Source organism: Triticum aestivum, chromosome 3D, assembly GCF_018294505.1.
Source record: "Triticum aestivum cultivar Chinese Spring chromosome 3D, IWGSC CS RefSeq v2.1, whole genome shotgun sequence".
Taxonomy (NCBI): Eukaryota; Viridiplantae; Streptophyta; class Magnoliopsida; order Poales; family Poaceae; genus Triticum; species Triticum aestivum.
The window spans coordinates 532,808,467-532,836,040 of NC_057802.1; the positions used below are offsets into that span (position 1 = coordinate 532,808,467).

Sequence of the window (27,574 nt, forward strand, 5' to 3'; positions counted from 1 at the left end):
TTTCGTGATTGCCGTAGGTTCCGAGAGAGGTGACGGAGCCGCGAACTTCGCCGAGCTAGACTCCGACTTCTCCGATCAAGGCAAGCATGTTTTGAACATTTGATATGACAGGTGTTTTACATGTTCACGTGAGAGTTTGTGCGTGGCATATGAGTGTCGGTAAATACCTTGTTGCTTGTAAGGCAACGACCCGGTTGTTCCAAAGTCGCGATGATCTCTGATGAGAGATGGCCTAATCATGTGGTGACATGAAGGGCAGCAAGGTGGTACTGTTGTAGCATACCAGCCTTGCGTCATCCGACTTTCTCCGACGTTAACGTGGTTGGAGCCACGTTATCGTCCTTTTCCTGCATGTTCCAAAGTTGCGATGATCTCTGATGAGAGATGGCCAAATCATGTGGTGACATGAAGGGCAGCAAGGTGGTACTGTTGTAGCATACCAGCCTTGCGTCATCCGACTTCCTCCGACGTTAACGTGGGTGGAGCCACGTTACCGTTCTTTCCCCTTTCCGTGCTACCACATGTCTCATTGCCAGGATGCGGTTTAGTAAGTTGGTAACCTCTTTCCGTGTACACACCAAACAGAGAGGCCGGGATGATGGTACCTTGGCCCAGGATTAAAGCCAGTCATCCGGTCAGGGGGCATGGGTGTTTCCGGTTGGGACCGAGAGGGGGGGCACCCCCTTAGAGCGCGCGTATAGAAATTTGATCCCATGCTACGCGAGTTTGTAGCCTCCCCGTCTCAAGGTTTTTCTTGAATGCTGCCGAGGGTGATCCCTGGCTTCGGATGGTTGAATTGGGTGTGTACTGGTTAGACGTGTTTCTTCCAAAACACCGTAGACGGAACTAGTCCCCGTGACTACTGAAATCCGTTGGCAGTGGTTAGGTACAAACTCTGCAGAGTCAATTCTTTCCAAATCATCGTATCCATGATCAAGTAGTGTAAACATTATATCCATATCTATCCGTGTGAAAAACTTGTCCCCGGTGAACAAGCTCAAGTGGTAAATCCAGTTTTATTGTTATTCCTGTGGATGGACTAACTTTATATTTGTCGCATGCTTGTGATAATTTATGTTCCCGAACGATTGTATTATTGAGCTGTGATATAAGCCCTTTATGTGACGTCGCGCAGACGTCCGACTGTGGCGTGTACTTGTTTCTTACTTTAAATATAAGCCCTTTATGTGATGTCGCCCAGACGTCCGACTGTGGCATGCACTGTCTTTATTTTCTGTTGCAAGCCCTTTATGTGGTGTCGCCTCGACGCCCGACTGTGGCATTATTATTCCGCATTTTCCGCTCGAGGAGTCTTTCAGACACTCGTTTGGCACCCGCATTATTATTCCGCATTTTCCGCTCGAGGAGTCTTTCAGACACTCGTTTGGCACCTGTATTATTATTCCGCATTTCCGCTCAAGGAGTCTTTCAGACACTCGTTTGGCACCAGTATTACTATTCTGCAGTTTCCGCTCGAGGCGTCATTCAGACCCTCGCTTGGCACCCAGTATTTATTATCTCTATGTCTGATCGCACTGGTTAACTTGTTCATATGCTTCATGTTTGCATTTGTTATATCTTATGTCCGAACTGTCTTGCGAGTACTTTCATAGTACTCACCTGGCTTGTTGATTTGGCCAGATGTTGACGAAGGCGATCTCTTGGATGAAGAGTTTGATAGCACGTCCGATGCCTAGAGGAGTCCCAGTCAGTCCTGCGCGATCCCGGATATTGGTCACTTGTATTGTATACGCTTCCGCCACCCGCTATAAGTCTTCTCGAGCCTCACTCCGACGCTCGAAGAGTTGTAGTCTTCTGGAATCATATCACTCGCTTCGCGATGATTTTTCCACCACCGTTATTATCGTCAGTTAGTAGTTTGCCACCCTATCCGCCGTCTTGTTTTAGCGGCGTGCATGTAATAATTGTTGGGCAGTCTCTGCTCAACCTTGTATTATATTTAGTACTCCTGGTATTCTTCTTCTGTGACCAAGATATTGTCTACCAGTGAGAAGGAATTCTTCCTCGCTGGTCCGTAAAAGGGATTGGTCTCTCAATAATTATTTTATTGAAAAACCGGTCGTGACAGCACCTTTAGTACCTGTTCGTGGCACGAACCGGTACTAGAGTTTCTTACTAGCTAAGCAGTTTTTTAGTCCCACCTCGCTAGCTGAGAGGCACTAGGAGCGGTTTATAAGCCCTGAGTGTAGAGACGATGAAGAAGAGGCGCAATGCTCACGTTGCTTAGCTTCAAGCCTTGAGGAATAAGGTAGACTGCATCGAGCTATGTGCAGTGCAGTCTACACTATTCCGAAAGGCTTGAGGCAAATCAACGCGCATTGCGCCTCTTTTTTTATTTTTAATCATTAAAAGCAAAAAGAATTTTCATAAAGAACTTTTTTTGATAGAAACTTTAATAGCAGAAAGAATTATCATAAAATAAAATAAATAAGTAATTAGAAACAAAATAAAATAAAATAAATAAGTTTTTTGTTGTAAGTAGAAACAAAACAAAATAAATATAGCAAAAAAGAAAACAAAAAAACTAAATACAGCAAAAAGAATTTTCATAAAGAACTAATGGCACTAATAGAAAGTTTATATGTTTTCTAAAACTAATGGCACTAACAGACAGTTTATAATTTTGCTGATAAAAACAAAAAGAATTAAAAAATAAAGCAAAAAACAAAAGAAAATAAATAATGCAAAAAACAGAACCAAAAAACTGGATTTTTTTAAAAAAAACTGCCACCTATTGGGCCACCACGGCCTGTATATGACTAGAAACCCAACCTGGGCCAGGATTCAGGCCCGCAGAAGGCCCAATAGGCCCATAGACAGCACAGTGTGTCATTAGGCCCGTAAGCCTGCATTTGAGAGGAGCTCAAGAGGGCAGCCGCAGTGGGGCTTATAAACCACTCCGAGCCCCTCTCAACTAGCGAGGTGGGACTAAACTTTTGGCCGCGGGCAGCGCAAGGCCTTTGGTCCCGGTTGGTGGCACCAACCGGGACCAATGCCCCCCCTTTAGTCCCGGTTGGTGCCACCAACCAGGACCAAAGGCCGCCGCTTCCCGCCCTTTGGGCTGCTGAAAAGGGACCTTTGGTCCCGGTTGGTGGCACCAACCGGGACTAATGCCCACCTTTAGTCCCGGTTGGTGCCACGAACCGGGACTAAAGGCTTTGCTATATAAGTCCACACTTAGGAAATTTTCGAGATACCTCGCCAGTTGCCCCCGACGCCGCCAGGCTGCCCGTGCTCGCCGTCGCCGCCCGCTCCTCGTCGCCGTCGCCCCGCGCCCTTGCCTCGACGGGTCGCCGCCCGGTGCTCGTCGCCGTCGCCCTGCCCCCACGCGCCGCCCCGCCTCGTGCTCCCCTGCTCGCGCGCGCCGCCTCGGCGCCCCGAGCCCCCCTGCCCGGCCCGCGCGTGCTCGCCGGCGCCCTCGCCGCCCCCGCCCCGTCCCGCCCCGCGCGCCGGCGCCCTCGCCCCGCCGTCGCCATCGTCCTAGCCGCCCCCGCTGTGAGAGCCGCCGCCCCGGCTCTGTTTTTTTATTTTTATTAGTTTAATTTTTTTTTCATATGTGATGTATATGTGTATGTGGCTATAATGTATATGTGAACAAAAATTTTTGTATGTATGTAGATGTTCAAAATGTATGAATATATATGTCAAAAATGTTTTTTTGTTCATAGAATGTTTTTTGTTCATATATAGAAAGTTTTTATATATGACAATGGATATATATTCGATATATATGAGAAATGATGATCCACATGGAAAAGTTTTATATATGCAAAAGTTACAATTTTAGAAAAGTTTTATATATCTAGCTAGGAAGGGAAGAAGAAGAAAAAGAAGGATAGGAAAGAAGAAAATAAGAAGAGGAAAGAAAGAAGAAGAGGAGAGGAAGAAGAGGAGAAATAAATAAGAAGAGGAAAAAAGAAGAAAAAGAAGAGGAGAAGAAGAAAGGAATAGAGGAGAAGAAGAAAAAATAGAATATTCTATTTTTTCTTCTTCTCCTCTATTCCTTTATTCTTCTCCTCTTTTTTTTCTTCTTTTTTTCTTCAATCCTCTCCTCTATTCCTTTCTTCTTCTCTCCTCTTTTTATTTCTTCTTCGTTTTCTTATGTTTTATAGGGTCTGTCGTCGTCGATATATACCCCTCCCGATAACTTCAACACGAGGGGGGGTCGATATACCCCCTCCCCGATAACATTATTTTCCCGTGTATATATGTCGTCGTTGTCGATATAACCCCCTCCTGATAACTTCAACACGTGGGGGGGGGTCGATATACCCCCTCCCCGATAACATTATTTTCTCGTGTATGTATGTTGTCGTTGTCGATATTACCCCCTCCCGATAACTTCAACACGAGGGGGGATAACTTCAACACGAGGGGGGGTCGATATACTCCCTCCTCGATAACATATCCCGTGTATGTATGTCGTCGTTGTCGATATAAAACCCCCTCCCGATAACTTCAACACGTGGGGGGGGGTCGATATATACCCCCTCCCCGATAACATTATTTTCCCGTGTATGTATGTCGTCGTTGTCGATATATATAACTCCCTCCCAGATAACTTCGACATGATGGACGGTCGATATGTATACCCCCTCTCGACCGTGATAACTTATACCACGGGAGCACCCCCCGGCCCTCTCGCTCGACCAAAACTCTCGAGGACACCCAAACCCTAGAAAAAAACGATGTCGGTCTCCTACCCCCTCCCGCCGCGCCCCTACCCTTGAAGCGTTGCCTAGGCCACCCCATACCCGGAATAAGCTAGGTCTACGTTTGCACTAATATATCCACCTGCTGTCATGTTTGTGTAATAATTGCCATGTTGTAATATTTGCAGAAACAATGGAGCACGGACGAGATGAGCAAGCAGAAGATGTGTTGGGGGACATAATCTTAGCCGGAGGTGATATCTTGTCGTATCTTAACGACAATGATGGTCTGGAAGAACAGGGTGAAGAAGCAGGCTGCGGTGATCGAAGAGTGGAGGAGGAAAGACATGATTATGATGGCTCCGGTGACCCAATGCTGGTGCAAGAAGGAGCCCGTGGTGACGGCTCCGGTGACCGAACAGAGTCCGGCCAGGTAAATATATTAGTTAAGCCTGTGCTGACTAGCTAATTGATGCATTCATTGTTTTGGTATGTACACATATTAATTAACACTCGTCTTTCTTCTTTTTTCTAGCCCTCCGGATCGAGCACAACTGCGGTAAAGAGACGAGGCCCGAAGAGAAAGTTGCGCTCGGATGAAAGGTTTGAGATCACAGCAATCGCGCGCGACGGCCAACCGATTGAACCCCTCCGGACAAAGGATGCTTTTGCTGCTCAGTGCGGGGTTCTAGTTAGGGACAAGATCCCGATCAGCATCCACCAATGGTATAAGCCTAAGAAGGAAGACCCTGAGGTGTCTTATGTCAATGATATGCAGAAAGATGATCTTTGGACTGAGCTGAAGGCAAATTTCACCCTACCGCCAGAGGAGGATCCGGAGAAGCCAGTTATAGAGCAATTAATCAAGTCTCATGCTCTTAAGAAGATGGCAGACCTATTCAGGAGGTGGAAGAATGAGCTGAAAACGTTTGTCGACAAAGAAGAGACACCAGAATTCATCGGCCGGTATGAGAAGATCAGAGATCACTGGCCCGCATTTGTGGCCCACAAGACATCGGAAAAGAGTAAGAAGATGTCAGCGACAAACAAGAAGAATGCTGCGAAGAAGAAGCTTCACCATCGCACGGGGTCAGGTGGCTACCTCAAAGCCCGGCCTAAGTGGGCCAAGTCTGAGAGGGATCTGCTTGATAAAGGGATCGAACCAGAGACAATGAACTGGCCAGACCGTTGCCGGACTTGGTTCTTCGGGGCTGGCGGAACCTTGGACCCTGTATCAGGGAGGTGTCGTTGGACGGACGAGCAACTTGCAATACCCGTCAAGAAGCTTAAGCACTATATCGATGCAGCGCAGCAAGGGACGTTCGTTCCAGACAGAGAGAACGACGAGCTCACAATGGCCCTCGGGAATCCTGAGCACCCTGGACGGACACGAGGCACGCCAGGCTCCGTTCCGTGGAAGGCTGGTTTTCCGGACGCGGGCGGTTACAAAACCCAGGAGAGGAGGAAAAAAGTGGAGCAGATCCAAATTCAGCGTCTGCACGAAAGGGTTCAAGTGCTAGAGGAACGAGACGGCAATCGAGATGCCGAAACTGCCCCCGAAGCTACACCGCCATCTCAGCGTAGAAGCAGCGTGGCTTCCACCGAGCTGCCTCAGCTGGAGCATGCGGCTCCTGCTAGCTACCCCGTGGATGCTATCACGGAGTCTCAACATTGCCACCTTATGGCGGAATGGCAGAACTTGAAAGTCAAGGCGGCTGTTGGCTCTGTTTTACCTACTGAACCCGGCGCAACCTACCACTGCCGGCCGATTCCAGAAGGATATGCTAGGGTGATGGTGGATGAAATAACGGAGGGATTTGAGGACCTCCAGCTTGACCACCCTACCGGTGAAGGGGAGACTCGGCTGGGTTTAGCTCTGAAGACTCCATGCCTATGGCGGAAGGAGCTCATCAAGCTTCCGAACTGGACGGCTCCGGCGAGTAAGGGCACTCCGCCTCCTCCTCCGCCTCCTCCTCCGGCGAGTGATCAGGGCACTCAGCCTCCTTCTCCGGCGCGTGGCGGCACTCCGCCTCCTTCTCCGCCAGCGCCGGCGCGCCAGAGCAGCCAGCCTCCTCCTTCTCCGCCTCGTCAGCAAGGGCGGAAGAGACCCGCCGCCGCTGCGGCTGCTCCGGCGCGTCGTAGTCCTTCTCCTCCGCCTCGTAAGCAAGGAAAGAAGACAGCCGCAGCCGCTCCGTCTGCTCTGCCGGCGTCTAGCAGTACAGCTGCCAGAGGCGGGAGGCAATACAGATTCGGTCCTTCTCTGAAGACTCCAGAGAAGTTACCATATGAGAGGACCGAGGAGGAGAACGCGAAGATCGTGCGAGCCGAAGTGAAGAACTTCTTTGAAGGGGTCAAAGCAAAGAAACATCCACCTCCGGAGGAGAAGGTAGATCCGGTGAAAGCAAAGCGCACTCTGGCTGCCCTGACAAAACCACCAAAGTCTCCGCCGAGAGGCAACTATGAGCGCGTTCTTGCAAAGGCATATGCCGAAGCGGAGCGGTCGGGAAGTACTGTCAGTGATAAAAGGATGAAAGAACGACGAGCTGGGAAAAAATTGCCCAGCTCGGTGAACAAGCGAACCAATCGTGCCCCCCGCTCAAGGTGTCAAAAGACATCGTCGCTAATGATCCGGGTATGGTGCCCGGTTATAGCAATCTTGGAGATTACCTGCCCGACGATGTACATTATGAAATCATGGAGGTGGACGAACACAAATACCATTACGGGAAGCCTCTCGTCAAAGATGTCAGATCTCTAAGCACGATGATGCGAAGACTACATGATTGGTACATGAAAACCTGCAGAGAGTCTGATGGGATGAGTACTTTGACGCTGAGAGTTAAACCGGAGCATGACCTCGTTGGAATTGAACTGCTGAATGTTCCATTTGAGGATTTCTTCCAGTTTTACAATCTAAAGTCCCTCGATAAAACAACGATCACTTGCTACTGTCTGTAAGTAGTACTACTTCTGTCATTAAGTCTCTCTATATAGGTCAGCTCTTTCATTGCATGTATTTATACTTATCCTCACTATATTATGCAGATTGAAGATCGCCGAATTGAAGAAAAGACAAATCGGTGATATTGGGTTCATTAACACAAATCTCATAGATGCATATACGGTTGAAAAACATCCCAAAGAAGCCGAGGCCAACTTGCTACAATCGTTGGTATTAAATCAAAACAAAGATATAATACTCTTTCCTTACAACTTCAAGTGAGTGTTACTGTCTTCTGCATATTCGGTTTCCCTTATTAGTCCAGGTTATGGTAATGTAATTGATGACTTATGCATGCATGCGCAGCTTCCACTATATTCTCCTAGAGATTAAGCTTGAGCCGGGAGTAGTAACCGTCTTAGACTCGAGACGAAAAGATCCCCAGGACTATGCGAACATGACTCAAATGCTCCAGAAGTAAGTTAAATCGATCATTATCCACCATATCAGCAACTTTGTTCATTTCCTGATATCAAGTAATTGTTTTCTTTGTCTGGCAGGGTTTGGAGAAAATTCACCTCAAAAGCCCCGGGACTGCCGAACCAGCTGCAATTTAGACACCCGAAAGTAAGTACTATAGTAGCATGTTCCGCGCATCTCCTAGTGATTCAAGCGCTAGTTTGATCAATACCATTTAGCATGCTTGCTTATCAGTTTGATTGACCTCTATTTCTTGTAAAGTGGTTGTGGCAGCAACCCGGGAATAATTACTGTGGATACTACGTTTGCGAGTCCATCCGCTACCATACCTGTGAGCGGGGCTACACTGAAGAACAATATGAAGTGCGTAAGCAATAATATTCACAATTTTATTTTATTACCATCATTTGTGTTGAGTTTCATTTATTCATATATATATATGTATTGACCCCCTTCTTCAAATTAGATTTTTCGGAAGCGGGATCAACTCCTAGCAGAAGATCGTATGCGAGGAATTCAAGAGGAATTGGCGGCATTCTTCCTTGACCACGTGATCGCTGAAAACGGAGAATACTATGTGGACCCTGTGTTCCTACAATATAATTAGGAGATTGTATTGTAAGAGATAATTATTGTATATATGTAGCCGGTAGTGTCGGATAGATATACGAGAACTTGTTGTTCGACCAATATCTCGGAGAAGGAGAGGTGGTCGATATCACTTCTCTCTGTATGCATATGTTCATGACGATCTTCTGTTTCCTTCATTTGATTACTAGCTAGCGTGTCTACTCCTCTCCATACGTATATAGTACGTAGCGTCGACCAAGCACGGAGATAAGAGAGGACACTTCTCTCTATTAATTAGCTAGCTAACACAATATATGAAACACCTAAATTAACCCCCCAAAACCCCTAAACCACCCCCTTTCAAAAAAAACAAAAACCTCAGCTCCTGCCAGGTGCTGGCGCGTGGATGCCTATTGGTCCCGGTTGGTGGCACCAACCGGGACCAAAGGCCCTCCTGCCTGGGCTCCCCGCACCGGCCACGTGGACGGCCTTTAGTCCCGGTTCGTGTAAGAACCGGGACTAAAGGGCTAGGGCATTAGTAACGACCCTTTAGTCCCGGTTCCAGAACCGGGACTAAAGGTTTATGAACCGGGGTAAAAGCCCCTTTTCCTACTAGTGATGATCAAGTTACCACTGAACTTCGTAGGTCCACAAGGACATGTTCCGCACCAGAGTGGTACGGCAACCCTATCATGGAAATCATGTTGTTGGACAACGGTGAACCTTCGAACTATGAAGAAGCAATGGCGGGCCCAGATTCCAACAAATGGCTTGAAGCCATGCAATCCGAGATAGGATCCATGTATGAAAACAAAGTATGGACTTTGACAGACTTGCCCGATGATGGGCGAGCGATAGAAAATAAATGGATCTTTAAGAAGAAGACGGACGCAGATGGAAATGTTACCATCTATAAAGCTCGACTTGTCGCTAAGGGTTATCGACAAGTTCAAGGAGTTGACTACGATGAGACCTTCTCACCCGTAGCGAAGCTGAAGTCTGTCCGAATCATGTTAGCAATTGCCGCATTCTACGATTATGAAATATGGCAAATGGACGTCAAAACGGCATTCCTTAACGGCTTCCTTAAGGAAGAATTGTACATGATGCAGCCGGAAGGTTTTGTCGATCCTAAGAATGCTGACAAGGTGTGCAAGCTCCAGCACTCAATCTATGGGCTGGTGCAGGCATCTCGGAGTTGGAACATTCGCTTTGATGAGATGATCAAAGCGTTTGGGTTTACACAGACTTATGGAGAAGCCTGTGTTTACAAGAAAGTGAGTGGGAGCTCCGTAGCATTTCTCATATTATATAGAATTCTTGGAAAGCATAAAGGCCTACTTGAATAAGTGTTTTTCAATGAAGGACCTTGGAGAAGCTGCTTACATATTAGGCATCAAGATCTATAGAGATAGATCGAGACGCCTCATAGGTCTTTCACAAAGCACATATCTTGACAAGATATTGAAGAAGTTCAATATGGATCAGTCCAAGAAGGGGTTCTTGCCTGTATTACAAGGTGTGAGATTGAGCACGGCTCAATGCCCGACCATGGCAGAAGATAGAGAAAAGATGAGTGTCATCCCCTATGCCTCGGCCATAGGGTCTATTATGTATGCCATGCTGTGTACCAGACCTGATGTAAACCTTGCCGTAAGTTTGGTAGGAAGGTACCAAAGTAATCCCGGCATGGAACACTAGACAGCGGTCAAGAACATCCTGAAGTACCTGAAAAGGACTAAGGATATGTTTCTTGTTTATGGAGGTGACGAAGAGCTCGTCGTAAAGGGTTACGTCGATGCTAGCTTCGACACAGATCTGTATGACTCTAAGTCACAAACCGGATACGTGTATATTTTGAATGGTGGGGCAGTCAGCTGGTGTTGTTGCAAGCAAAGCGTCGTGGCGGGATCTACATGTGAAGCGGAGTACATGGCAGCCTCGGAGGCAGCACATGAAGCAATCTGGATGAAGGAGTTCATTGCCGACCTAGGAGTTATTCCCAATGCAACGGGGCCGATGACTCTCTTCTGTGACAACACTGGAGCTATTGCCCTTGCCAAGGAGCCCAGGTTTCACAAGAAGACCAGGCACATCAAGCGTCGCTTCAACTCCATTCGTGAAAATGTTCAAAATGGAGACATAGATATTTGTAAAGTGCATACGGATTTGAATGTCGCAGATCCGTTGACTAAACCTCTTCCATGAGCGAAACATGATCAACACCAGAACTCTATGGGGTGTACGATTCATCACAATGTAACTAGATTATTGACTCTAGTGCAAGTGGGAGACTGTTGGAAATATGCCCTAGAGGCAATAATAAAATGGTTATTATTATATTTCCTTGTTCATGATAATTGTCTATTGTTCATGCTATAATTGTGTTATCCGGAAATCGTAATACATGTGTGAACACATAGACCATAACATGTCCCTAGTGAGCCTCTAGTTGACTAGCTCGTTGATCAATAGATGGTTACGGTTTCCTGACCATGGACATTGGATGTCATTGATAACGGGATCACATCATTAGGAGAATGATGTGATGGACAAGACCCAATCCTAAGCATATCACTAGATCGTGTAGTTCGTTTGCTAAAGCTTTTCTAATGTCAAGTAACATTTCCTTAGACCATGAGATCGTGCAACTCCCGGATACCGTACGAATGCTTTGGGTGTACCAAACGTCACAACGTAACTGGGTGGCTATAAAGGTGCAGTACAGGTATCTCCGAAAGTGTCTGTTGGGTTGGCACGGATCGAGACTGGGATTTGTCACTCCGTATGACGGAGAGGTATCTCTGGGCCCACTCGGTAGGACATCATCATAATGAGCTCAATGTGATCAAGGAGTTGTTCACAGGATGATGTGTTACGGGAACGAGTAAAGAGACTTGCCGTAACGAGATTGAACAAGGTATCGGTATACCAACGATTGAATCTCGGGCAAGTATCGTACCAATAGACAAAGGGAATTGTATACGGGATTGATTGAATCCTCGACATCGTGGTTCATCCGATGAGATTATCGTGGAGCATGTGGGAGCCAACATGGGTATCCAGATCCCGCTGTTGGTTATTGACCGGAGAGTTGTCTCGGTCATGTCTACGTGTCTCCCGAACCCATAGGGTCTACACACTTAAGGTTCGGTGACGCTATAGTTGTAGAGATATTAGTATGCGGTTAACCGAAAGTTGTTCGGAGTCCCGGATGAGATACCGGACGTCACGAGGAGTTCTGGAATGGTCCGGAGGTAAAGATTTATATATAGGAAGTCCAGTTTCGGCCACCGGGAGAGTTTCGGGGGTCACCGGTATTGTACCGGGACCACCGGAAGGGTCCCGGGGGTTAATCGGGTGGGGCCACCTATCCCGAAGGGCCCCATGGGCTGAAGTGGCGTGGGAACCAGCCCCTGGTGGGCTGGTGCGCCCCACCAAAGGGCCCAAGGCGCCTAGGGTTGGAAACCCTAGGGGGCCGTTGCCCCCGAGGGGGCATGCGCCCCCTGGTTGGAAACCCTAAGGGGGCCGTTGCCCCCGAGGGGGCATGCGCCCCCTGGTTGGAAACCCTAAGGGGGCCGCCGCCCCCCTCTAGATGGGATCTCCAAAGGGGGCATGCGCCCCCCTAGCCCCTATATATAGTGGAGGGGAGGGAGGGCAGCCGCACCCTAAGCCCTGGCGCCTCCCTCTCCCTCCCGTGACACCTCTTCCTCCTCCAGTAGCGCTTGGCGAAGCCTTGCTGGAATCCCGCTGCTTCCACCATCACGCCGTCGTGCTGCTGGATCTCCATCAACTTCTCCTTCCCCCTTGCTGGATCAAGAAGGAGGAGACGTCTCCGCTCCGTACGTGTGTTGAACACGGAGGTGCCGTCCGTTCGGTGCTAGGATCATCGGTGATTTGGATCACGACGAGTACGACTCCATCAACCCCGTTCTTTTGAACGCTTCCGCTCGCGATCTACAAGGGTATGTAGATGCACTCCTCTCTCTCTCTCTCTCGTTGCTAGATGACTCCATAGATTGATCTTGGTGATGCGTAGAAAATTTTAAATTTCTGTTACGATCCCCAACAGAAGCTTCGGTTCCCCAGCGGCAACACGGCGGTGCCGGGCGACATGGGAGGTGGCGGCGTTGCAGAGCGGATGTTGCGGCACCGACAATTGACAGAGTCACCGGAAAAAAATGGGCGGCGGTGTCGGCGACGAAGGAGGCGAGCGAGGATTTGTTGTTGGATGGGGAGAGGCCAATGTGCCACCAACCAGCGGGCTCGGCGGGAGGAGAAGGCGAGCGTGCGCGTCCGTCTCGTGTCTGCGCCGACGCAAATCCAGCTCAAAAATGGGCCAGGAATGGGTCGCCCGCGGACGAAAAGCGGATGCGCGTCCGTTTGGGCCGGCGCGTTGGGCCAACTTTTGTGTCCGCGCTGACCCAAATGGACGCCCGCGTACGAAATGGGTCGCCCTGTTGGAGTTGCTCTTAGGGCCAAAATTGGCGCCGCGGACGCATGCCGAACCCGGCGCGCTGGGGGGCGTCGGGGGAAACGTTTTTGGCGCAAAAGCCTGGTGGACCCGCCGAGTCAGCGACTGGGCGATGCCGAGAATCTTCGTCGTCCTCATCGCCTTGGTTTCCCGCGGGAATCAATGCGAAGGCTGCCGCCGGTCAGCCTTCCATTGATTCACGGGCGGCGGAGTGAAGGCGCGCCACCGCCGCGCGTCCCGCCCCTCCCACCACGCGTCCACACTGCTGCCGCCCGCTCGCCGCCCACTCGCCGCTATAAAAGCCAGCCCTCCCTCACCGATGGCCGCACACTTGCCCCCCGCAACCTCTCTCTCTTGCCGCCGACGGCCCTCTCTTCTTCGCCATCGATGCCCTCTCTCTCCCCGTCTCAAGCCGCGATCATGGCCGAGCGCTTCCTCGGCGACGGAGCGGCAGCCAACGGCTTCGGCGCCGCCACCTGCATGAGGCGGAGGCTCGCCTCCTCTACGAGGCAGACTATCCAGCGCCGCCCGACATGCGGGTGCCGCTCGTGGAGGCTCAGCGCCTTCTATGTCGGAGTGGTGGTACATCACCCAAGTGACGTGTGGTTGTCCGAGTGCCGCGAGCCGTCCAAGTGAACGTCCTGACGTATGCATCTGAATGTTGGCATGGTCCAGGGACTTGCCTATGATGGTGATGGCCCCATGTGGGTCCCAAATGATGGGTCCTTGACCCTACCTGTAATAGGTGACCACATCACTCACGTCAGCGAGAGAAGTCGATGCCGGACGTCGACGGCGATGACCCCTTACGTCCGTGGCGTCGATCCCAGATGTCGTCGACGACCTCTCCTTTGGGAGTTCGAGGGCGCTGATCCCGGACGTACGTCGGCGGCAGCAAGGGACGCCGATCCCGGAGGTCGGTGGCGGCGATCCCGTTCATCGGCAGCAGGGAGTTCGCACGATCGTGGCAGCGAGAGAAGTCAATCCTGGACGTCGGCGGCGGCGTCGACGATCTCGTGCGGCTGCGTCAGGAAGATCGTACGTCTACACTGGGAGTTTGCGGGGATTGAGAGGAGCGAAGTTTCGTGCGGGGATGGGGTTTCTTTTTGGTGGTGCATAGGGAGAGTGGAGACGAAAATAGAAGGAAAAAAACCATGAAGACATTAGGAGTAGAAATAATTCGATTGTTTACACTTTTAGCCCTCGGGCATGTGTAGTAATAAAGTAGCTCATGCTACAGCTTCTCGTGGAGCTAGCTCTTTGGTACTCCGACAGTTGTGGTTGGAGTCTATACCAGTCGATGCAAATGTCTTGGTGGCCAGTCACTTAGCTGAGCCGGACTAATGGAATCCGGTGTTCCATTTTCAAAAAGAATAAGAACCGATGTTTTTTCTTGCGTGCATCGCAACATGGCCTTGATTTTCTGAAGCGAACCTTTTTCTAGGAAGGGGTGAAAAATCTATTGGGCCGTGTGAATGGCCCACGTACACACTTGGACGGCCCACTGGTACTACGTTTGCGTCCAAAAAAAAAATCTTTCAACACAGAAAGTACATTTGTCAAAAAAATATACAGAAATTACAACAAAGTATCGTGGAGATGCGGGGTATCGATCCCCGTACCTCTCGCATGCTAAGCGAGCGCTCTACCATCTGAGCTACATCCCCTGAGCGGTGGCTTTTTTGTTATGACATTTTATAAATAACATACTACGATGAACAATAAGTCAATAACGGATTTATATGAACTTGTTCGTTTGGTGGAGCTATCAAAACATATTGCTTCAGAAATACGGAAGTAGTAGGAGTGAGGCGTTCTGGCTCCCAGGAGCATCTGCATTTGCGCTGAATAAAAAAAAAATCAAAACAAATACTAGAAAAATTCAAAAAAATCTAATTTTTTTTGCCATGGTAGATAATTTGGTGCATGTCCGGTCCAAATTTTAAATAATTTGGACATCTGAGTAGCTCTCGGCAAAAATAGTGTACTGTTCGTATACTGTTCTAACCTAATTTGTCTTTTTTGCTGAGAGCTACTCAAATGTCCAAATGCTCTGAAATTTGGAGCGCACCTCAAGCACCAAATTATCTACCATGCACAAACATTTTGGATTTTTTTGAATTATTTATGAATTATTTCTTGACCGGGTGCAGATGAGCCCGGGCTCAGAATTGGATATTCGAAGTAGTACGTTGTTCCTTTTCTTACGGACGTAGTACAAAGGCCTGATGTTCCATGTGGAAAAACAGTCTCAACATTCATTGCCAAAGAGGTCGAGAGAAACAATTTTTTTTCGCGAATACGCAGATTGTGTATCTTTTCATTGACAGGGATTGAAAATTACAGTGGTGCGGCCCTTAAGTGCCGTACACCAAGAGGCGTCAATGAGGATGCAAAGAGGAGCATAAGAAGAAGGGGTTGCTCAGCCTCACAGAAGTGGTCGAGAGAAACACACATAAGTTAAATACGGAAAGACAGAAAAGAAAGAACTAGAGAAGTGACGAGGCAGGTAGCTTGAGGTAGATCCATCACGGCGCCGTTCAACAATCTGCCGAGTGCCGATCATGTTGTAGTTTCCCATGTATTTCATTAGCAACCAACGGATACTAGGGAATGAGAGGCGTCGTGGAAGAAGTGTGTTCTCTAGCTGCCCATAGTAGCTCCCGATGGCATCAAGAAAGCACAACGGAGCTTGTTCATCTTGGTATGGAGATTAGACACCTCTTTATGGTCGCTACGTGCAAATTAGGGATCATTGTCATTTGCTAGTGTTCAGCATGACATGCTTTACAGCCTTGCAATTTTTCTCCAACGAAATCTTGAGGGTGAAAGATGACTCCCTTCCCATAAACGTGAGGAAGAAAGATGATTCCCTTCCCAGAATCTCGAGAATGAAAGATGATTCCTACAGAATCTTGAAGAATTTGTTGGGGAATCCGTTGAGTATTTCATTCAATAAAAAGCATGCATCGATTATCTTCATAAACTTTCTATCATGAAATTGATTTTTTTAGATGGATCAAATCCCAAGTGCCCAGCTTGTCTCTTCCCAAAACTTGCTCCTATCCCATCTTCACCTGAGTAATTAGTGGTAATGTCTGTCATATCTTTCGTCCACAATTTACACTTTGATGTCACTACACTGTTCTCTGAACTTTGTTTTTAAATAAATTTTCTTCTCTGATCATCTCGTCATGGTAAATAGGTACAATCAACATAAATACAAATGTATGACAAGATTATTGAAGTAGGCAGAGAAGGAAACGGTGTCAGCAAATACATGGGAGAAGGAGGCATAGGCAAAGAAACAAATGCACGCAATGATATCTCTTTTATAACTTAGCCAAAATACTCAGCCTCCCAGCAGCACCTTGAAATCATTATTATTCAGAGCATGGTATCATGACTTAAATTCAAAACAAGTGCTATGATGGTACGCTATGCTACGTTGTGCTACAATAGTCTAATGTCCCTCAAAGTTTCCGTCACTAGGACCCGATAATGGAAAGGAGATTGACAATAGTAACGAGAGCCATCGATGAGATTTTCAATTCTTGGGAAGGGGTAAAGAACTACAGCGGTTTAAGTAATTTTTGATGTGCTTTTTTCATTAGATTAATTTACTGCAACCCCTGACAATAAATGTATGAAATTTGTCGAATTTTGATTGACCTGACAATGGGTTTTGCTTCTTCAAACGCCAGTTGATAGACCATTTGATTTGGTAAACTCACGTGTGTGTGTGTGTGTGTGTGTGTGTGTGTGTGTGTGTGTGTGTGTGTGTGTGTGTGCAGTTTTTGTTGCTGTCTCGATCCTCATGACCATGTTTGGTCCGCCATTGCCGCTGCGTAGTTCTTTTTCCACCCCACCCTCGGTTATTGATGTCAGACTAACCATCTGAGCTAAAAAAGTCCCACTATGTTGTTAAGGAAGTAATATTTTTTTGCGTGATTAAGGAAGTAATATTGTTGCTAAAAACAAGGTTAAGCTAAGGAAGCTGCTTTTTTGCAGATAAAAAAATGGTTGAGATCTCCGTGCGTGACATACCATGTACATTCACGTCCCACACCAAAGCAGTTGGCGTCTGAAATTACAAAAATATCCACTGGTGACATTATATACACCACGGGGCAACCATTGTAAACCACCATCTGCCAATCCCTGTTTTGAGGTAGCGACTGCCAGCATTGGCCAGAAACGGGAAGAGCATGTAGGCTAGACAGCGCCCGTGGGGGTCCGTAGAAGAACTGGTAGAACGTACGTGCGCGGCGCGAGTTGTGGCCCAGTTATTAATTAAGTACTGTAAATAATTACGGGCTAGCTGCTATGGCGGCGCTGCGGTCGTCATGCGCGGCGATGGAGGCCATGGCGAACTCGAACTGCTGGAGGGAGATGTTGGTGGAGAGGGAGAGGAGCTCCCTGGCCCCGTCCATCCCCCTGAGGCTGGCGACGCTGCTGGAGCCGTCCAGCCCGATGTGGGCCACGTGCTCCACGTCCGTAGGGAACCCGATCTGGATGTCGTCGTCCTCCTCCTCCTCGTCCTTGTACAGCTCGAAGATGTGGGACAGGCTCCTGAAGCTCTTGATGAGCTTCCTGATCCCGGCCAGCAGGAAGACGTCGCGCCTCGCCGCCGCCTGCTCCTGCTCTTCCGCGGACGCGGCGCCCTTGCCGGCGACACCCGCCGCCTCCCCGTGATCCCTCGTCGTAACTGCATGCATGCATGCACGCACCAGACAGAATCATGTCGATCCTTTGGGCGCACGAGAGAATTGTGCGAGAGAGAAGGTACAAAAGATCCACACTGTTACCTGGAACTGGAGCGTCGACATGGCTTGTCGCAGCAGCATCGTCCGTGCTGATCATCGATGTCATTCTGGAGTGCTCTCAGGAGGCGCGGCGGGAAAGAGTGCCGTGGGTGCCTCAGTTTGGTGTCTGGTCTTGTTATATAGAGAGAGGAAGTGTGGAGTGCAAGGGAAGGCAGTCAAAGAATGGAGGTGGTTATGGTGGTTTATGTGGATGTAAAGGTGGGATAGTTGCACGTATGAGTTCAAGTTGGTTGTAGTGCCTCTGCCTCAAGGCCGGGTAGAGCGGAGTGGCTGGTAGGCCTCGTTAGGTGCTGCAAACCTCACGCCAAGTTAACTGCACTTTTGTCTTTATTTAGTTTCAGTTAGATTCAGTTTGTTCAGTTCTTAGTCTCAATAATTTAGTGCACGGCTTGGTGTGAGTCAGCGACATGAGGTCCTGGGATGGCACCATGCCACGATGCTAGTACAAGTCTGCTGCACTGCTGGGGTTTGTCACTCTGCCCATGTATTCAGTAGAGTAGACAGGAGACGTTCGGTAGATTGCATCATTTTTGGCTCTCTCCATCTGTGGCTCAACTGGGACAAGCTGAGTGGATGCACGCAAAAGACCCATGTTATGCATATACTCTCTTCGTAAAGAAATACTCCCTCCGTCCGAAAATACTTGTCATCAAAATGGATAAAAGAAGATGTATCTAAACGTATTTTAGTTCTAGATACATCCCTTTTTATCCATTTTGATGACAAGTATTTTCGGACGGAGGGAGTATAATATCTTTTAGATCACTATTTTAGTGATCCAAGGGCATTTCCAACGCCGACCCGCAAATTTGCTCCGGCATCTGTTCACGGACACAGGTGCGGGAGGCGACCATCCAAGGCTGCTCGCATACATTTCAAGTCAGGTTTCAACTAACCGGACGAAATTCATACAAATACAACAGATTTTCATATAAACCGGACAAAATTCATTACATTTTGAACATTTTCATTACATTTCGAACATTTAGGACAAAAAAGCGACCCGGCCCTAAACCTATCCTACGGGGTGACCGTCGTCCACTTCCTTTATATTCCGCTTCGGCAACCAGGTCCTCCATCTGTCGTCTCCATGAATGGCGGCGGGGTTCAAGACCCGTGACGCTTCAATGCCAGCGCCAGTCAGAGGTCAACGTTCGCTCTGGGCCGACGTCATTGCGGAGCGGCTGGTCCACAACGCCAAGACTGCAGGTAGCTGGCGTCGGGCGGGAGTGGAAGCAGGAGAGGGGGGAGGGTTTTGGGTGGGCCAGTGCGGTCAGACGTGGACGTGGCAGTGGTCCGGACGCCCGTAAAGCCCTGCCCCCCCCCCCCCCCCCTCTAACTGGATTCTTAGGGGGCAAAGAAGATGTGTTTTGGGCTGATTTTTCCTCACACATGGGCCTAATACTAAGGGGTATTTCATAAAAAAATCTTGGGCGGGGGGAGGCAACAGCCCAGGTTGGCCCCTGAGAAGCTCCGCCACTAGATACGGACCGCGTTGGATGGTAGATCATAGAGGGAGTAGTTTGATAGCCTACATATGAGCTGCTTGCATTAGAGAAGTAATTTTCCACTCATGTTTGGTTGTCTGCGTTGGTTTGGGCTGATGCACCACGTGGCATTTGGTTGCATACTTACAATAGAGTAGATATATAGATCTATTTGTCTACGTGAAAAACATAAACATGTCTGGCGAGCCCGCCTAGGTCTCGCGTCTCCTCCTCCGCCGGTGAGTCTCTCCGCCTCCGCCACCTCCTCCTCAGCCCCTCCTCGCGCCTCTTCGTGTCTCTCCTCGCGTCGCCCCATGGGCGGCCGGGGAGAGCCCCAGATCCGCCGGCACCAGAACCCCCACCTCCTCCGCCCCTCCACGCCATGTACCACCTTAAGGATAAAATCCAAGACTGTTAGGAACCAAAAACCTAAAGCCACAAATTAAAGCACTTATTAGAGTAGTAGAGAATTAGGAAAGAAGACTGGTCAATAAATCACTTCAAGATGAATAATAAAGAAGTAAGATCTTCCATGTGTGTAGGACATGTGTTTCAGTCAGCGGTATCGAATGGCACACCAACCCTTAGTTGAGGTCAGGTTCCCTTCTTCTGCATATATATAGACGGCTGGCAACACAAGCTTCCCCTTCATTCAGGCACGACCAACACTTGATAAAATTTGATACCATGTACAATTCCTTACATCAGCATAAGCGTGTGTATAGGTTGAGACAAAAAAATGAAGGAGAAACACATAGAATTATGAGGCGCCGGAAAAAAAATCATGTGCCTATGGGTGGCTTTGCAGAGCTAGAATGCCACGAACCACGAGAAGTTGCCCAAGAATACGTATTGCATGTGATTATCCATCCAGCCGTGGATGAACCTAGCTAACCAACATAGGTCGAGGGGCACACTAATCGTTGTCATGTACTCAACTGGTAAAAAGCGATGAAATAGCTAAGTGGTATGTATGTCTGCCTCCCCTTGTAAATGTGGAACAGTAGTTGGCACTCTTTAATCATTAGATTGATACTCCCTCCGTCCCAAAATTCTTGTCTTAGATTTGTCTAAATACGGATGTATCAAGTTATGTTTTAATATTAATTAGATTCATCCGTATCTAGACAAATTTAAGACAAGAATTTTGGGACGAAGGGAGTGTTATTTAAGAAGACAAAGTACCTTACAAATTTACATTCATTTATAACATTAACATTTTCATATACCTTAGTTCATCGACCATTTCACCATATTTCTCATAAAGTATACCAGAAAGTACAATCACAACTATGGTCTTGATTGGCTACATCCATAATGAAGCATACATTCCAACTCTTTAATAATTTAGAGAGAAAATTATGCACTATATTTAACAACTAAAATTACACTAGTAGAAAAAGAGGCTTCCATATGCCCCCATTAGTCCCCAAAATAATCGAACCGCGACAAAAGGGGTCTTTAGTCGCGGTTCGGGAGGAGACCCGCGACCAATTATCTGGGCCCAGCGCGCTCGGTCGACAGCTGGCGGACGGGAGGGGCTTTAGTCCCGGTTGGCCTGGCCAACCGGGACTAAAGGTCCCCGAAGGCCTTTAGTCGCGGTTGGCCAGGCCAACCGGGACTAAAGGCCCATCCTAGTCGCGGTTGGCCAGGCCAACCGGGACTAAAGGCCCATCCCTATATATAGGACTCAGCTCACTTCACTTCACTCAGCTCACTTCACAATTTTCAGAAGGGGGTGGTGGGTTTGCTTTTGGTTCCTCCTATGCACACAAGGTGTTCGATGAAATGCCCGAGAGCCTGAAACAAACATGATATGAAGTGTCCGAGCCACACTTGAGCTTTCTCATTTATTTTTCCTCCGCGATCGCGGTTACAACTTGAACCTTTCATGTGTCATTGATAAAATATGCATGTGTGTAGTTCATTGTTTAATTTGTATTATTTCTAGCTAGTTAGTTTAACAAATGCATGATGGTTAATTATATACTTTATATAATAATAATGCAGATGAATCGGCAATGGATGTACGGTCCCCGACTCTCCGGCGAGTTCACTACGGGTTTGAAAGATTTCCTCGTAGTGGCAAATGCGAACAAGCAGCAAGGTTTTATTATCTGTCCATGTGCTGTCTGTAAGAATCAGAAGGGTTACTCCTCCTCAAGAGACGTTCACATGCACCTGCTTCGGCACGGTTTCATGCGAAGCTATAATTGTTGGACCAAGCATGGAGAAAGAGGGGTTAGAATGGAAGAAGATGAAGAAGGGGATGATATCAATGACAACTATCATGATCATTTCGGTGATACTTTCATGGAGGATGATGCTGAAGGTGGGGAAGGGTTAGGTGAAGGTGAAGAAGAGGCACATGATGAGCCCGCTGATGATCTTGGTCGGACCATTGCTGATGCACGGAGACGCTGCGAAACTAACAAGGATAGGGAGAATTTGGATCGCATGTTAGAGGATCACAAAAAGTCGTTGTATCCAGGATGCGATAATAGTCTGAAAAAGCTGGACTGCACACTGGATTTGCTAAAATGGAAGGCACATGAAGGTGTAGGTGACTCATCATTTGAAAATTTGCTGAAAATGTTGAAGAATATGTTTCCGAAGAATAACGAGTTGCCCGCCAGTACGTACGAAGCAAAGAAGGTTGTCTGCCCTCTAGGTTTAGAGGTTCTGAAGATACATGCATGCATTAACGACTGCATCCTCTACCGCGGTGAATACGAGAATTTGAATGAATGCCCTGTATGCACTGCATTGCGTTATAAGATCAGAGGCGATGACCCTGGTGACGATGTTGAGGGCGAGAAACCCAGGAAGAGGGTGTTGGGAATCGTAGCATAATTTAAAATTTTCCTACGCTCACCAAGATGCATCTATGGAGTCTACTAGCAACGAGGGGAAAGGAGTGCATCTACATACCCTTGTAGATCGCGAGCGGAAGCGTTCCAATGAACGTGGATGACGGAGTCGTACTCGCCATGATCCAAATCACCGATGACCGAGTGCCGAACGGACGGCACCTCCGCGTTCAACACACGTACGGTGCAGCGACGTCTCCTCCTTCTTGATCCAGCAAGGGGGAAGGAGAGGTTGATGGAGATCCAGCAGCACGACGGCGTGGTGGTGGATGTAGCGGGTCTCCGCAGGGCTACGCCGAGCTTCTACGAGAGAGAGAGAGAGGTGTTGCAGGGGAGGAGGGAGGCGCCCAAGGCTGTTGTGTGCTGCCCTCCCTCCCCCCCTTCATATAGGCCCCTGGGGGGGTGCGCCAGCCCCAAGAGATGGGATCTCAAGGGGGGCGGCGGCCACAAGGGGGGGAAGGGGTTGCCTTGCCCCCCAAGGCAAGGGGGAACTCCCCCCCTAGGGTTCCCAACCCTAGGCGCAGGGGGGAGGCCCAAGGGGGGGCGCCCCAGCCCACTAGGGGCTGGTTCCCTTCCACTTTCAGCCCACGGGGCCCTCCGGGACAGGTGGCCCCACCCGGTGGACCCCCGGGACCCTTCCGGTGGTCCCGGTACAATACCGGTAACCCCCGAAACTTTCCCGGTGGCCGAAACTGGACTTCCTATATATAATTCTTCACCTCCGGACCATTCCGGAACCTCTCGTGACGTCCGGGATCTCATCCGGGACTCCGAACAACTTTCGGGTTTCCGCATACATATATCTCTACAACCCTAGCGTCACCGGACCTTAAGTGTGTAGACCCTACGGGTTCGGGAGACATGCAGACATGACCGAGACGCCTCTCCGGTCAATAACCAACAGCGGGATCTGGATACCCATGTTGGCTCCCACATGTTCCACGATGATCTCATCGGATGAACCACGGTGTCGAGGATTCAATCAATCCGTATGCAATTCCCTTTGTCAATCGGTATGTTACTTGCCCGAGATTCGATCGTCGGTATCCCAATACCTTGTTCAATCTCGTTACCGGCAAGTCTCTTTACTCGTACCGCAATGCATGATCCCGTGACTAACGCCTTAGTCACATTGAGCTCATTATGATGATGCATTACCGAGTGGGCCCAGAGATACCTCTCCGTCACACGGAGTGACAAATCCCAGTCTCGATCCGTGCCAACCCAACAGACACTTTCGGAGATACCCGTAGTGCACCTTTATAGTCACCCAGTTACGTTGTGACGTTTGGCACACCCAAAGCACTCCTACGGTATCCGGGAGTTGCACGATCTCATGGTCTAAGGAAAAGATACTTGACATTGGAAAAGCTCTAGCAAACGAAACTACACGATCTTTTATGCTATGCTTAGGATTGGGTCTTGTCCATCACATCATTCTCCTAATGATGTGATCCCGTTATCAATGACATCCAATGTCCATAGTCAGGAAACCATGACTATCTGTTGATCAACGAGCTAGTCAACTAGAGGCTTACTAGGGACACGTTGTGGTCTATGTATTCACACATGTATTACGATTTCCGGACAATACAATTATAGCATGAATAATAGACTATTATCATGAACAAAGAAATATAATAATAACCATTTATTATTGCCTCTAGGGCATATTTCCAACAGTCTCCCACTTGCACTAGAGTCAATAATCTAGTTACATTGTGATGAATCGAACACCCATTGCGTCCTGGTGTTGATCATGTTTTGCCCTAGGGAGAGGTTTAGTCAACGGATCTGCTACATTCAGGTCCGTGTGTACTTTACAAATATCTATGTCTCCATTTTGAACACTTTCACGAATGGAGTTGAAGCGACGCTTGATATGCCTGGTCTTCCTGTGAAACCTGGGCTCCTTCGCAAGGGCAATAGCTCCAGTGTTGTCACAGAAGAGAGTCATTGGGCCCGACGCATTGGGAATCACCCCTAGGTCGGTAATGAACTCCTTCATCCAGACTGCTTCCTGTGCTGCCTCCGAGGCTGCCATGTATTCCGCTTCACATGTAGATCCCGCCACGACGCTTTGCTTGCAACTGCACCAGCTTACTGCTCCTCTATTCAAAATATACACGTATCCGGTCTGTGACTTCGAGTCATCCAGATCTGTGTCGAAGCTAGCGTCGACGTAACCCTTTACGACGAGCTCTTCGTCACCTCCATAAACGAGAAACATATCCTTAGTCCTCTTCAGGTACTTCAGGATATTCTTGACCGCTGTCCAGTGTTCCTTGCCGGGATTACTTTGGTACCTTCCTACCAAACTTACGGCAAGGTTTACATCAGGTCTGGTACACAGCATGGCATACATAATAGACCCTATGGCCGAGGCATAGGGGATGACACTCATCTCTTCTATATCTTCTGCCGTGGTCGGGCATTGAGCCGTGCTCAATTGCACACCTTGCAATACAGGCAAGAACCCCTTCTTGGACTGATCCATATTGAACTTCTTCAATATCTTGTCAAGGTATGTACTTTGTGAAAGACCAATGAGGCGTCTCGATCTATCTCTATAGATCTTGATGCCTAATATGTAAGCAGCTTCTCCAAGGTCCTTCATTGAAAAACACTTATTCAAGTAGGCCTTTATACTTTCCAAGAATTCTATATCATTTCCCATCAATAGTATGTCATCCACATATAATATGAGAAATGCTACAGAGCTCCCACTCACTTTCTTGTAAACACAGGCTTCTCCATAAGTCTGTGTAAACCCAAACGTTTTGATCATCTCATCAAAGCGAATGTTCCAACTCCGAGATGCTTGCACCAGCCCATAGATTGAGCGCTGGAGCTTGCATACTTTGTTAGCATTCTTAGGATCGACAAAACCTTCCGGCTGCATCATATACAACTCTTCCTTAAGGAAGCCGTTAAGGAATGCCGTTTTGACGTCCATCTGCCATATCTCATAATCATAGTATGCGGCAATTGCTAACATGATTCGGACGGACTTCAGCTTCGCTACGGGTGAGAAAGTCTCATCGTAGTCAACCCCTTGAACTTGTCGATAACCCTTAGCGACAAGTCGAGCTTTGTAGATGGTCACATTACCATCTGCGTCCGTCTTCTTCTTAAAGATCCATTTGTTTTCTATGGCTCGCCGCTCATCGGGCAAGTCAGTCAAAGTCCATACTTTGTTTTCATACATGGATTCTATCTCGGATTTCATGGCTTCTAGCCATTTGTCGGAATCCGGGCCCGCCATCGCTTCTTCATAGTTCGAAGGTTCACCGTTGTCTAACAACATGATTTCCAGGACAGGGTTGCCGTACCACTCTGGTGCGGAACGTGTCCTTGTGGACCTACGAAGTTCAGTAACTTGATCTGAAGCTTCATGATCATCATCATTAACTTCCTCCCCAGTCGGTGTAGGCACCACAGGAACATTTTCCCGCGCTGCGCTACTTTCCGGTTCGGAAGGGGTGACTATCACCTCATCAAGTTCCACTTTCCTCCCACTCAATTCTTTCGAGAGAAACTCCTTCTCTAGAAAGGACCCGTTCTTGGCAACGAAGATCTTGCCTTCGGATCTGAGGTAGAAGGTATACCCAATAGTTTCCTTAGGGTATCCTATGAAGACGCATTTTTCCGATTTGGGTTCGAGCTTTTCAGGTTGAAGTTTCTTGACATAAGCATCGCATCCCCAAACTTTTAGAAACGACAGCTTAGGTTTCTTCCCAAACCATAATTCATACGGTGTCGTCTCAACGGATTTAGACGGTGCCCTATTTAAAGTGAATGCGGCAGTCTCTAAAGCATAACCCCAAAATGAGAGCGGTAAATCGGTAAGAGACATCATAGATCGCACCATATCCAATAGAGTGCGATTACGACGTTCGGACACACCATTTCTCTGAGGTGTTCCAGGCGGCGTGAGTTGTGAAACTATTCCACATTTCCTTAAGTGTGTACCAAATTCGTGACTTAAATATTCTCCACCACGATCTGATCGTAAGAATTTTATTTTCCTGTCACGTTGATTCTCGACTTCACTCTGAAATTCCTTGAACTTTTCAAAGGTTTCAGACTTGTGTTTCATTAGGTAGACATACCCATATCTACTTAAATCATCAGTGAGAGTGAGAACATAACGATATCCTCCGCGAGCCTCAACACTCATTGGACCGCACACATCGGTATGTATGATTTCCAATAAGTTGGTTGCTCGCTCCATTGTTCCGGAGAACGGAGTCTTGGTCATCTTACCCATGAGGCATGGTTCGCACGTGTCAAATGATTCGTAATCAAGAGACTCCAAAAGTCCATCTGCATGGAGCTTCTTCATGCGCTTGACACCAATGTGACCAAGGCGGCAGTGCCACAAGTATGTGGGACTATCGTTATCAACTTTACATCTTTTGGTATTCACACTATGAACATGTGTAACATCACGTTCGAGATTCATCAAAAATAAACCATTGACCAGCGGGGCATGACCATAAAACATATCTCTCAAATAAATAGAACAACCATTATTCTCAGATTTAAATGAGTAGCCATCTCGAATTAAACGAGATCCAGATACAATGTTCATGCTCAAAGCTGGCACTAAATAACAATTATTGAGGTTTAAAACTAATCCCGTGGGTAGATGCAGAGGTAGCGTGCCGACGGCGATCACATCGACCTTGGAACCATTCCCGACGCGCATCGTCACCTCGTCCTTTGCCAGTCTCCGTTTATTCCGTAGTTCCTGCTTTGAGTTACAAATATGAGCAACCGCACCGGTATCAAATACCCAGGAGCTACTACGAGTACTGGTAAGGTACACATCGATTACTTGTATATCACATATACCTTGGGTGTTGCCGGCCTTCTTCTTGTCCGCTAAATATTTGGGGCAGTTCCGCTTCCAGTGACCACTTCCCTTGCAATAAAAGCACTCAGTCTCGGGCTTGGGTCCATTCTTTGACTTCTTCCCGGTAACTGGCTTACCGGGCGCGGCAACTCCCTTGCCGTCCTTCTTGAAGTTCTTCTTACCCTTGCCCTTCTTGAACTTAGTGGTTTTATTCACCATCAACACTTGATGTTCTTTTCTGATCTCTACCTCAGCTGATTTCAGCATTGAATATACCTCGGGAATGGTCTTTTCCATCCCCTGCATATTGTAGTTCATCACAAATCTCTTGTAGCTTGGTGGAAGCGACTGGAGGATTCTGTCAATGACTGCGTCATCCGGGAGATTAACTCCCA

At 48.1% G+C, this 27,574-nt stretch overlaps 1 protein-coding gene and 1 non-coding gene across 2 annotated transcripts; both read right to left on the bottom strand.

Annotated features, from left to right (window-relative positions):
* Positions 1-14,732: 14,732 nt before the first annotated feature.
* Positions 14,733-14,805, bottom strand: TRNAA-AGC (transfer RNA alanine (anticodon AGC)). The gene has a single exon. It is a non-coding gene; the product is annotated as a tRNA-Ala (tRNA).
* Positions 14,806-17,228: 2,423 nt separating this feature from the next.
* Positions 17,229-18,054, bottom strand: LOC123075238 (uncharacterized). Its single transcript, XM_044497894.1, has 2 exons — positions 17,947-18,054; positions 17,229-17,846 (listed from the first exon to the last, which is right to left on the bottom strand). The coding sequence occupies exons 1-2, from the start codon at positions 18,008-18,010 to the stop codon at positions 17,449-17,451; spliced, it is 462 nt and encodes a 153-aa protein (XP_044353829.1). The 5' UTR covers positions 18,011-18,054; the 3' UTR covers positions 17,229-17,448.
* Between the last annotated feature and the right edge of the window lie 9,520 nt (positions 18,055-27,574).